At 39.7% G+C, this 13,582-nt stretch overlaps 1 protein-coding gene across 3 annotated transcripts in view; it reads right to left on the bottom strand.

The window, feature by feature from the left end:
* Positions 1-13,582, bottom strand: part of FARS2 (phenylalanyl-tRNA synthetase 2, mitochondrial) — a 547,898-nt gene that overhangs the window by 146,789 nt on the left and 387,527 nt on the right. For all 3 annotated transcript variants that reach the window (XM_011984592.1, XM_011984594.1, XM_011984591.1), the window contains one exon: positions 7,528-7,679. In XM_011984592.1, coding sequence (XP_011839982.1) covers positions 7,528-7,679 — 152 coding nt within the window. The remainder of the gene's footprint in view (positions 1-7,527; positions 7,680-13,582) is intronic.

Raw genomic sequence — 13,582 nt, 5'->3', positions numbered from 1 at the left:
GCCAACAGAGCAAAGTCCTGTCTCAAAAAACAAACAAAAACAAGCAAACAAAAACCTCAGAATCTTGCCTCCCTACCCTTATGACCACACGGCAATTAGCCCAATGTTTTCCATAGCACAGGAACTCAAGAATCACTTGGCAAATTTATTTATGGCATGTCTCTTTGCATGAAGTTTAAGGAAGTCTAGAAGTGGTAGTGCCTAAATCAGAAGCTATGTAGTTCAGGTGAAAGAGAAAATAAAGAAGGATGTGTAACAACAGTAAACCTACTGACAGGTAGGAGAAGGCCGGAGGCCTGTTTACCTCACCCACGTGGCTAACTACACCCTGGGCAGGCATCTGACTCAAGTGGAGCCCATCTACCAGCTGCCTCTGATCTGGCAGGAAAAGTTGAGTTGGGCTAATCAGGTCCCTTTGTTGTGACCATCAGAATAAGGCAAGGGACTTGGAGTTGGTGCTGATTGCTGGACAGTGAAGGTCCTGTGGGCTCAGGGCCCTGGTGGGGTATTCTGAACTCTGTATAAGACAAAAAAGAGCAGAAATGACACAGTGGGAAAGTGGGGAGAGACAGAATGAGTGTGAGAAAATGGAACGGAATAGGGAAGTAGTGACACCACGGAAGGAGTGAAGGTCAGACCTTTCATCTGCCTCAGTTCCTGCTCTTTCCAAAGCCTGGTTAATTTGTCCAGCTTGTCCTAGCTTTGAACAAGTGGGTCTCTCTGTTCCTTGGGACCACTACAGCCCCTACTAGAACACCTCCTCCTGTGATGTGTTCTATCCCTTCTCCCCACTGCTTGTAACATAAAATGAAGCACAATTTTATGAAACTTTTTTTATACGAAGCATAAGACATTCTCCATTAAAGAAAATCCCAGTGGTTCTCAAACTGGGGGCAATTTTGCCTATCAAGGGGGCAATGGAGACATTTTTGACTGTCGTGTGTGTTTGTGTTTGTGTGTGTGTGTGTGTGTATGTGTGCGGGCACGGTAGGAAGGCTGTTACTGGTATCTAGTGAGTAGAGGACAGGGGTTCTGCTAAACATCTTATAACACACAGGACAAAGAGTTACTGGGTCCAAAATAGTAGTAGTATGAGGTTAAAAAAACCTTCCCCAAGACCAAGGGATGACAATGCAAAGCATATACTAACTTCTTTATGTAAGGGTTGAAAACTCATCTGATGCACACATATGGAAAACAGTCAGGATTGGGAAAATGTAAAAGTGTAAGAGTTGGTGTGTTAGGGTGTTGAGATGATGGGTGAATCTCATCTTTCCTATTTTCAAATTTTTATGCATTGGCATTTTTATTGGGTGTAATTTGACAAAGTGAAAATGAATGAACACATGGAAACAAGAACGAAGAGAGGGAGACTGGAAGGAGAATGCACTTGAACTGCCTCATCGAATGCTGCTCCAGTACTGCAGAAAGAAGAGCTTGGACCAGGTCAACATGCATGACTCATGCACACAGGGAAGCCAGGCCAGCCACACCGAGAAGGTGTCTCTCATGGTGAAGACCCTCTTGAGAATTCTGTCAGATATGGTCACAAGTGTTCTAGTCTACTCACTTAAGCCAAATTATAAAAAAAGGCAAGTGATCGATCACCAAAGGGAATAGAACCATGAGGAAGTTCAAGTAGGGATGAAGAGAACTGAGAGGCCCCTTTAGTGACCTGGGGTTGAGGGAGCTCACTTCTAGCATCCCTGCTCTGACTGACAGTGCACAGACTCAGGAAGCCCCTTTTTTTTTACTGTAAGCAGGAAGTGGCAGGCCAGCAGCAGCCCCAGGAACAAGGAGTGAGTCTACGAGCAGAATCGGGTTGGGGCATCAGTGAATCCACCTTTTCAAGCCTGCCCTTGCTGCAGGTGCCTGGGGCATTTTTCACCACCAAATCCCTCCTTGCAGTCAAAGGAGGGGGATGGTAGTGAAAAAAATTTTACTTCCCAATTCTAACTCTCAAAAAGGTCTGTCTTAAAGTCAGACCAAATCTGACCTGTTAAGGTCTACTTAATTTTACAGTCCATCTCCACAGTTCATAAATAATCAGCTGGCATCTCCAAATGAAGTGCTGGCAGCTAAAGGCAATGGCTAAGTTCCCCTGGGCTACTCTTCACTCTTCCTCGTACCCCATTTCGCTAAGAAATATTCTGAGCAACTGGTGTTACAGAATAAAACAAAAAACAACACCATAATTCCTTAAGGTGCACGAACTTGGAGACTGAAGATGATCAATGTATTCCTATTACAAATGTGCTGGAGGGGATATCAAGTTCATATGCTGACATACATGACTGCCTTCTCAAGTTACCCATTTAGTCAGTGCATCGTATAGTACAATATTCCAAAGATGTCAAAGGACATGGTAACCTGGTTCCCTTCCCTACAGGTAATCACCATTCTATTTTTTGTTACATTAAATTTTAGAACTACAAGAACTCTTCTGCACATTAAGTGGCCCATAGATTAAGTGGAAAAGATCCTCTGGGAGAAGGTTCTAAACGACTGGCTGGAACAAAATGCCATTTTTTTCTAACCTGAACATCTATCCTCCTTCAGGGCACAAGCTGTTATTTGTAATCAAGAAAAAATTTCTCCATTTGTCTAATATGAAATTAGGCTCTTCTTCGGCAGTTTATGTCTCCCTGAGACATCTCGGGATCTGTTTTTGTTCAGAAAATAACATGCAATGTGTTCAATGACTTTGTCTTTCACTCAGTCCTATCACATCTCACACGTAAGCATGCTTTGATATTAGGCAAAGAAAGGGTCGAAGCTCTTTGGCACTATCTGGCTATATTTCATTTATGTGTTTAGAGAATAAAATAAATCTTGAGGTCAAAGTTCAAAGTCAGGAGACCATTCACTTTGTATCACCTAAGTAGTCAGGGACTCAGTGGGGAGATGGGGAGGGGGGGAAAAGGGTGCTCAAGGAAGGATGATCTCCTAGTAGAGGGTTTTGGAATTTGAGAGTCAGAGTCTTAAACTTCAAGTATCCCCCTCCCCCAAATCAAGGGTTAGCAACCTATAGCCCATGGGCCAAATTCACACTCCACTGTCTGATATTGTAGTCAAAGTTCATTGGAACACAACTAGGCTCGTTTGTTCATATTTTATCTGTGACTGCTTTTGCAGTTGCAGACTTGAGTAGTTATGAGAGAAATCTTATGACCCACAAAGTCAAAAATATTCACAATCTGGTCAACTCTTGCCCTAGATACTTATTGAGGATCACTGCACAGTAAGCCATCATTACTAAATAATGTGTCCTTTTTCTCAGGTATATTTCCCAGTACCATAATAGCTAGGTTTCGCTTTGGCTGTCAATAATGAGATCTAAAAAACAAGTGGCCTAAACAAGGTATTTCTCTCTCAGCTAAACGTCCAGGGCTGAAGTGACACAGATTCAAGCCCCAGGCTATTTCCTCTATGTTATTGCTCCACTCCATACAGTCTCCATTGCCAAGGCCGCACCATGGCCCAAAATGGCTGCCAGAATACTAGCTATCACATTCACAATGAAGTAGCAGGAAGAAAAAAGAATACCCTCAGTTCAACTTTTAAAGAAACTTCTGGAAATACCACTAGACATGTCTACTTACAAATCATTGGTCAAATTTAGAAATATAGACTTCTAGTTGGGTGCAAAATTGCTGAGCTAAAAAATCAGGTTTTTGTTATTACAAAAATGGTACCAGGCGGAAGGACGGGGGGAGTTGGATATTGAGAGATAATTAGCAACATCTGCCATAGGAACCTTACTCCAATCACCAAGCCCCTTATTAAGAGGGTCACATGCCCTTGGCAGCCATGCCCTTTGGCATAGCTCCAAAAAACAGTCTTTAAATATCTGTACAATATGTATTTAAGATATTGTAAGATCAGTGCCAATGAGGAATTTTTTAAACTTCTAATCAACAGTACTGTCTCCTTCAGAAGGAACTGAAAAAGTTCACCTTTTAGCAGTCAGTATGGGGTTGTGTGTGTATACCTGCATTCAAAGAGTATTTCCAATACTCTATTTTTTTTAGAAAAATATTCATGTTTTTTCAGTGACTTTGTTTTTCATGGGGTGTCTGCCTGCCTGATCTGTCCCTGGGTCCACAGGACCCTGACATTACCCCACTCCCACTGCAATCTCTCCAGTTAGCATGCCCATTCAGCATTCCCCTTGAACACTACCAAATTATCAAACAAATTCAATGTTTACCCCCTCCTCAAGCAACATCTACGCCCACATCCAGCACAACAGAAATTTCTCTCAGCTTCCTAGGTTTTTAGCATCTCTCTATAACCTTGTAGGTTCCGAAAATCTCCAAGCGAAAAGGTCACTCATCTCACTTTTGACGCTGGCAAGGGTGAAGCTACAGCCATATCAGAAAGCAAGAGGCTGTGAGCTCAAAAATTAAGAATGAATTCCAAATCCCTGATTCCAGAGTTTTCTGTAGGTTGAGCATCTCTAATCTGAAGATCCAAAATCCAAACTGCTCCAAAATCTGAAGCTTTCTGATTATTCAATATACATAAACTTTATTTCATGCACAAAATTATTAAAAATATTGTATAAAATTACTTTTCAGGATACGTGTATAAGGTATATATGAAAGAAACTTTGTGTTTAGACCTGGGTCCCATCCCCAAGATATCTCATTACATATAGGCAAATATTCCAACATCTGAGAAGATCCAAACTCTGAAACACTTCTGGCCCCAAGTATTTTTTGGATAAGGGATACTCAACTTGTACTAAAAAAGAATGGGAAAAAAATTACAAGTCACATGCTTTTGGCATATCAATTAGTACTTAGCAATCAGTCGTGTTCCAATATTTTTCCTTCTCTTCAAATGTAAATAACTAGACTTCCAGTATCAACATGGAAACTCCTGGAAATTTCTTTCTCACATAAAAGTCCAGGGCTGAATTGGCACTCCACAGCATCAAGGATCCAGACTACCCCATACATTCTATTTTCTGTAAAGTTAGGAGACAGATATCATCTGCAAGCTCCAAAATATATTTAAAGGTTGCCAACAGCAGCTGAAATCAAGTAGAAGCCAAATGAGAGGAAGTGAAGAGATGAAATACACAGAGTGGCACATCTCAGAAAACTCCAGCAAAAACATGGGTTTTTTTTTTTTAGCTAAGGGTTACAATCTGAAGTGTAAAGTCTCTATCTCCAAGTGTTGATAATGGGGTAGGCAAAGGTCATTCTTCTGTTTCTAACAAGTGTAGATTTGGGGTGGGAGGAAGACCTATACAAAAAAATCGAAGAGATGAGTCATGTTTAAAGAAAGAGTTGGTTTCTTGGCACTGGAGAAAAAGAAAGCGTGAAAACAAGCTAGGCTGAATGTCTACCCCAGCCCCTTCCTGCTATGCCAACCCTCAACCTCCCCCCAGTCTTGTGCAAACAGCTGGTCCAGGAAACCCAATGTATTCAAATGTGAGTGGCAAAAAAGCGATCATATGCACACCATTGACAGATCAATTAAAAAAGAATTGAGGGAAAAAAGAGGACAATGGCAGAGAAACGGAGAAGTCACAAAAAAATGTTGCCATTGGGGCATATGAAATTTCTGGCTAAATATTTTACAATGAATTTTTTAAATGTAGTGAAGCAATTTCTCTACGAAGGAAGACCAGAAAGCAGAAATAACTCAGAGAAAAGATGGCAAGAAATCAGGGGGAGCTGAAATGTGAGCTTGCAGAACTCAGAACGGGGAGAAAAGCAAAGTAACTGCAGATGCAAGGTACACAAGGGAGAAAAGACAGAAGAAAACACAGTAAGGGACAAAGAAGAATAACAATGAGGAAAGCATACCAAATGAAGCGGAAATAAGAATTTTAAAACATTAGAAAGAAAATAATAGGTACAGAAGTCAGACCAAGGAGAGCCCACTTATGCATAACTGGATCCCTGAAGAACGAAACAGAACAGAACAATGGATCAGAACAAATCCCTAAAGATATAATTCAAGAAAATTTTCCTAAAATAAATAAGAGTCCAATCTGTGAAACACAATGATATATACTAGGGAGTATATATCATATATACTAGGGAGTATAGATCAATACTGAGGTGGAACTTGATAAAGGTATTAAACTTGAAAGATAAAGAAGGAATCCTTTAAAACAAAAAGCAAAAAGATCAAGTATGGCATCAGATTTCTTTACATGAAATTAAACTTGAAAGAACAATTGAGCAGCACTTACAAGATCCTCCCTAAAAGAAAGACGAAGCCAAGATTTTACTTCCAACCAAACTGTTATTCAAGTATAAACAAACATGCGAGAGCTCAGGGACTATTGTTTCCACAAGTTGTTGAGCAAAATTCTAGATGATGTACTTCAGTCATTTAGATGATTGGTGAAAGTAAGACAAAAGAATTGGCAGTGAACACTGAACATCTTTATCTAGAGAATGAATGCTTTAAAAGACAAAGAAGAAAACAGATGGGAGTCTGAATCACAGGATAGAACATGGGGTCCAGGAGCCCTGACAACATAGATATGACACACCTGGAACAATCAGGAGGGGAAGGCAAAAATGGAGGTGTGAGCTAGACAGGATTTGGTGACTGTTTCTTCTTTAACAGTTAGGAGCCAAAGGGGACCATTTAAAGGTGACCCATCAGAAATGCAAATCAGATCACGTCCCTTATCTCTCTGCTCCTATCCTTCTATAGCTTCCCACTACAATTAGGGTAAAATTCCAAGTCTCAGACCTTGCAGGTTCTGGCCCCACCTGGCCCTGGAAATACATCACTACCCTACAATCATCACTTTACATGGCCTCCCCCTTGTTCCTTGAGCTGCTGTGTTCTTGGCTGCCTTCTGCACCTCATGTGCCCTTTGCCCCCCAGGACTCCCATGTGCTATCTGGGATGCTCCTGCTTCTTTCTTCACCGCCCATCATCCTTCTGTTCTCAGCTTCCATGTCTCAAAGTGGCTTGCCCTGACTCCCCAAATGAAATTAGTTTTTTCATGACACCCAGTGCATTTTTCCCTCATAGTAGCACACTTTCATAATCATGTATTTAATGTCTGCCTCTCTCACAAGACTGTAAGTTCCAAGAAGGCAGAGATAAGTCTGTTTGGAACACGTTTAATTCCTAGGACGTAATATAGATCTTGGCATGTGGTAAATGCTTAATAAATATTTGCTGAGAGTCTATCAAAACAACTTCTACTCCACAAACCATTCTTTCTGCCTCATTTCCTCTGCACCTGGAACATGCTAAGGTTAGAAGTCACTTCCACAAACAATACTGAAAAGCCACAGGACTTTTAAAAGATTCTGTTTCATATATTTTCTTTACTAAGGCAGGAAGGATGGAAAATGTGTCTTGGAAAGATTTTCAGAGAGGACTGATACCAAAGAGTTTCCTGATAAGCTATACATTCACTACAAATTCAGAAGACATTCTGTTTCAGATACACTGGGTTTCAGCAAATTTTATGATATGCTTCCATATGACATTTATCACATGGAGATAGTCAAGGGTAAAATCAGAAAGCTTTTCACTTACTTTGGATGTTCAAACTTGTCTATGAGATCAACCTTTTCCACCAGGTCTCCTCCAATCGTTCGGACTAAGTCGTAGAAATCATTCTCTGCGTAATTCTCAGAGGGCAACCAGAATGAAATATCATTTATCATAGGAGGAAATTTGCTCAGAGGCTAACAAAACAAGAGGAGAAAAGATACATGAACTTGTTAGTTGAACGAGAATATTTAAATTTTTCATAAAAAGTTGCACTTGGCTATTAGGAAATGCTGGTAAAACATCATTTCAGCATTTAAATTTGCAGAACAAAATGAACTTAAAAGATAAATCAATGTTCAAAAGTAGCAAATTCCATTATGAATATTACAGATTCTCATCACATTCATGTGTAACGTTACTATATATTATAGTTATATTGCCATTAATGTTCAACTTACTACAAAGCAATTTGAATATATTATATTTCAGTTTTTTCCATTTGAATACTAGAGGAGAAGAGTTCAAATTTAATTAACATGCAATTCATTAACTTCTTGTGATACTTTCAGAAAGCCATTTTAGTAGAGAAATAAGTAAGAGCTTATCAAAATTGACATTTCAATTAGTAATGTCATTATTTGTTATTATTTCTAATTATTAAAATAAAGGATTGGGTTGATAAGTAGTCACTTGGGGAATTATTTTTCAAATTATGCCTTTAAGGATGTGATAAACATAAATGTAGCCATTTCCCCCACTTTATTCCATTTTTTCCAGCTTATTAGCTCAGTAGTTCACCATGATATAGGACAGATATTTAAAATTAGATATGTTTAGAAGTTACTATATTTATTGCTTTCCCCCCCACACAAATATATATATATATATATATAAATATAAAACAACTAAACATACAGCTCTCACATATATACATCAAAATTATACATAGATATATGTGTGCATGTGTGTATGTTTTGGTCTACAAGTTACTGCTGCAATAAAAAAAGTTTCGTTACATACCTATGAAATCCTAAGGGAATATCTGCTAAATCCAGGCAAATTTATAAACTGATGTATGCCAAGCCTGACATTGCTATAAATCCTTCGGTGAATCATTGATCAGAGAAAGTATAAAACTTTTAAATGGCAAAATATTTGAAGAACTAAATGCTCAGACATAGATGATTATTCAACTTGAAATATCAATAAAGTTGTCAAACAAATGCATCAGTTTAGAACACACATTTCATACAAACACAGTAAAATTAGCACCCTGGTGCTGTTGACAAAATCTGCTGGCTCCTGAGAAGCACTCTGTTTTCTCTCCTACAGTCACGATGCTATGATAAATGACCCATGGGTTAATGTAACAATAGATGACAGGAGTTTGGTGGTTACACAGGTTGTTTTTCCTTTTGACAATACCCTCTTGTTCCTCACGGAAAATGGAAATTTAGGGAGACAAGAGACTGAGATTGCCAAGAATTAGCATGGAATCTCCTCTTCAATTAATCCAAGCTGAAGTACCGTACTTACTGAGTCCTGATGCGAGGCATGGTGACAGAGAAATGGGAGAAGGCGTCCCAGTGAAACATACGTCAGCAATTCCTGGACAACACTCGGTGTGACAATAACGCAGGCAGCCAGAACACATCCCCCAAGACATTATTAAAATATACATTGTGGTAAATACAGTTTAAAATCCACACAGTTCAAAAGAAAAACCCAGACAGCTTCTTGCATTGCAAGCCTATTTCAAGTTAAAAAATATGAAAAGTTTAATGGTTTAACTGAAAAGAAAGCATTTAATTCACTAATAGATAGGTATCAGACACAGGATATCCACTAGTGGCCTTTGCTTTTTTGAACGGGAGAAATAGAATTTTGTTTGGGAAATAAGAGGCTAACTACAGATCATGGTTACTGAGATGTGGGCTTTCTTTCAGGTGCTTAACCAGCAGTGGTGGTAAAAACCATCTGGTGGCTCCCCACTGCCCCAGAAGAAAGCCTCCAATTCCTAAAAGCTTCTACCTCTTTCCCATGTTCTCTAGGCTCAGGCCAGCCCAGCCTACTGGGTTTCTTAAACACACTAAGTGGCTTTCTCCACATACAATTTCCCACCCTCCCTACCTCATTTCTGGTCCTCAGCCACCCTGTTCACTTGGTACCCTCACAGACACCGTCAATCCCCTGTTACCGCACCCTATCCTTCTCTTGCTCAGTACTTTTCATCCTCACTGTTTGTGTACTTACTTATTTCACGGCTGTCTTCCTAAGAGGTTGCCATTTTTGAGGGTGGGGTGTGCATCTCTGTTTCCACCTCTGGAATCTATTGTGCACAGTCCCTGTTACATTGTAGGTATTCTAGAGGCCAGAGGAGCACGTTACAGAGCGCCTGCTGTGAGCAATGACTACATTACAGTCAATGCATTCAGCTGTGTTTTCTCGTCTAACTGCATGAGCTAATGGACATACCATGTGGGTGAGACATAGAGCCTTGCCTCCATCCCTGGATTGTCCTAGCGTTTAGTAACCAGGTGGAACGGCAGAGAGGCTGAAGCTGGACAGGCAAAGCCACCTAGTAGGAATTCCATAACCCACAACCACAGAATCGTGGAATTTTAGAATCCAAAGGGACCTTCAATTACATACAATATTATTTGTGTTTTCCTATTTCTTTTCTTAACAGAAGGATGACTATTTTACTAGTTTTATCAGATAACTGCTTACAGTCGTCCCTCAGTATCTGAGGGGGATTGGTTCCAGGACCCCCACAGCTACGAAAATCCACAGGTCCCTTATACAAAATGGTGTAGTATTTGCATATAACCTATGCACATCCTCTTGTATACTTTAAATCATCTCTAGATTACTCATAATACCTAATACAATGCAAATGTTATGTAAGTAGCTGCTATATTTTTAGATTTTTATTTTTTATTGTTGTATTTTTAAATTGTTTTTCCCCAAAATATTTCGGACCTACGATTGGCTGCATCCACAGACGTGAAACCCCCATATACAGAGAGCTGGCTGCACTGACATGTTCTTTTTTTGGTCCTCTTTAGAATTCTTTTTTTTTTTTTTTTAAAGAATTGAAAAGGGCATCAAAACTACAGATACGAGACACGTTCGTCAGCTTGCTACTTTCTGCTCGTGGACACACCAAAGATGCATCGTTAAAGTCTCTCTTCTCCCTGCCGTCCTGTCTAAGTCAGAGTCTCCCAAAGAGCCCGAACAGCGGAGGAAGCTCTTCATTGGAGGGCTGAGCTTAGAAACAACCAATGAGAGCCCGAGGAAACATTTTGAGCAACGGGGAACACTCCCGGACTGTGTGGTCATGAGAGGTTCCAACACCAAGCGCTCCAGGGGCTTTGGGTTTGTCACATATGCCACTGTGGAGGAGGTGGATGCAGCCACGAATGCAAGGCCACACAAGGTGGATGCAAGAGTTGTGGAACCAAAAAGAGCTGTCTCAAGAGAAGATTCTCAAAGACCAGTTGCCCACTTAACCGTGAAAAACATATTTGTTGGTGGCATTAAAGGAGACACTGAAGAAGAAAAACATCACCTAAGAGATTATTTCGAACAGTTTGGAAAAATTGAAGTCATTGAAATCGTGACTGACCGAGGCAGTGGCAAGAAAAGGGGCTTTGCCTTTGTAACCTTTGACGACCATGACTCTGTGGATAAGACTGTCATTCAGAAATGCCATCCTGTGAATGGTCACAACTGTGAAGTTAGGAAAGCCCCGTCAAAGCAAGAGATGGCCAGTGCTTCTTACAGCCAAAGAGGTGAAATGGTTCTGGAAACTTTGGTGGTGGTCGTGGAGGTGGTTTCGGTAGGAATAACAACTTTGGTGGTGGAGAAAACTTCAGTGGTTGTGGTGGCTGTGGTGGCAGCCATGGTGGTTGTGGATATGGTGGCAGTGTGGATGGCTATAATGGATTTGGTAATGATGAAAGCAATTCTGGAGGTGGTGGAAGCCACAATGATTTTGGCAATTACAACAATCAGTCTTCAAATTTTGGACCCACGAAGGGAGGAAACTTTGGAGGCAGAAGCTCTGCTCCCTATGGTGGTGGAGGCCAATACTTTGCAAAACCACGAAACCAAGGTGGCTACGGCAGTTCCAGTAGCAGTAGTAACTAAGGCAGTGGCAGAAGATTTCAATTAGAAAACAAAGCTTAGCAGGAGAGGAGAGCCAGAGAAGTGTCAGGGAAGCTACAGGTTACAACAGATTTTTGAACTCAGGCAAGCACAGTGGCAGGGCCTAGCTGCTACAAAGAAGACATGTTTTAGACAAATACTCAAGTGTATGGGCAAAAAAATTGAGGACTGTATTTGTGACTAACTGTATAACAGGTTATTTTAGTTTCTGTTCTGTGGAAAGCGTAAAGCATTCCAACAAAGGGTTTTAATGTAGATTTTTTTTTTTGGCACCCATGCTGTTGATTGCTAAATGTAATAGTCCGATTGTGACGCTGAATAAATGTTTGTTTTGTTTTTTTTTTTTTAAATGTACTGTGTAAAGTTAGTCTACTCTGAAGCCACCTTGGTAAATTTCTCCCATGAGTATGAAGTTAGAATTCCTTCAGGGTGATGCCAGGTTCTATTTGGAGTTTATATACAACCTGCTTGGGTGGAGAAGCCATTGTCTTCAGAAACCTTGGTGTAGTTGAACTGATAGTTACTGTTGTGACCTGAAGTTCACCATTAAAAGGGATTACCCAAGCAAAATCAAGGATTTACTGGTTATAAAAATGATTGTTGGCCCATCCTATGCAGTATATCTAAATTGAATCTGGTACCAGATAAAATTATAGATGGGAATGAAGTTTGTGTATCATTCATTATCATGTGTAATCAATAAATGATTTAATTCTCAAAAAAAACCACTACAGATACAGTGGAGACTTTAAAAGTCATAGGTGAATATTTTGAATGATTTAATAATAATGAACTTGGAAACTTTGATCAAATGGATATTTCACTCAAAACAGAAAACTTAAACTGATAACTAGGTACCCACCATTAGCAGTGCTCTGTCTCCTCACAGGTCTAACCAAGGCAGTAAACAAGAAATAGCTATGTACCTAATGAACAGAAATGGCATAGGCAAAAATGTGTGATCCCAAATTTAAAGTTTTCCTAACAGGCATACGACTTGGACATGTGCAAACTGATGCTAAACACTCCTATAACACTATCTTCTTACCCTTACATTTATTGCACTGCAGCTACTTCCAACGGGCTTGAAACAATATCCTTATATTTGAGGTTAAAAAGCAAGTTACAACAAAGTTCCAATAATGAGTAATACTAACTTTTCTGACATCAATGCAATTACACTTGATATTCACAATAAAAAGATATTCATTAAAAGTCACAAAATTCATATATTTGCAAACTAAAAAGAAAAAAAATTCCATGCCCAAGTAGAAAGTAGCAATATAATCAATGTTCTCGGGGTGCCTGAAAAGTATATTACCTCTCATTCTGGTGTGGTCACACTTCTTTATTGTATTATTCAGATCTTCTATATCCTTCCTTTTATCTGCTTGATTTTCTTGATCTATCAAGAAGATAATAATATCCCCCACTTGATCTCTCGGAAAGGTCCCTCCTCAGTCCCAGGAAATGAAAGTCATGACTTGTTAATCGAGACTAGCATAAACCAGTGATGGTTATTTACACCATTGGCCAGGCGAGGAGTGGGCATGAGCTCAGTTTCACCAATGACATGTTGTGGCAATTCTGCGGAGACTAAAACATCAGACCTCAGTGGGGACAGCTTTTCAACCTGTCCTTCCTGCTTGAGATGTTGGAACACGGTCACGATGACTGAGTGGCTTCAGATTTTTAACAGGTCACTTTAATCTATATTCACTGTGATAACCAATATATTTTATTTCTACCACCTTCATTTGTGTTTTCTGCTAACCAGTCTTCCTCTTTTCATAAATTTTCTCCTTTTCTGCCTCCTAGTAGATGCTTGATTTTCAAAATATTCTAACATTTTTCCCTCTGGTGTAAACAGTAAATTGGATTTCTCTTCTTTAAGAAATACATGTATATATAATATTTATATTTATAT

This window comes from Mandrillus leucophaeus, unplaced genomic scaffold (assembly GCF_000951045.1).
Source record: "Mandrillus leucophaeus isolate KB7577 unplaced genomic scaffold, Mleu.le_1.0 Scaffold27, whole genome shotgun sequence".
NCBI classification, from domain to species: domain Eukaryota; kingdom Metazoa; phylum Chordata; class Mammalia; order Primates; family Cercopithecidae; genus Mandrillus; species Mandrillus leucophaeus.
This window is presented reverse-complemented; position numbering and strand designations above follow the sequence as displayed.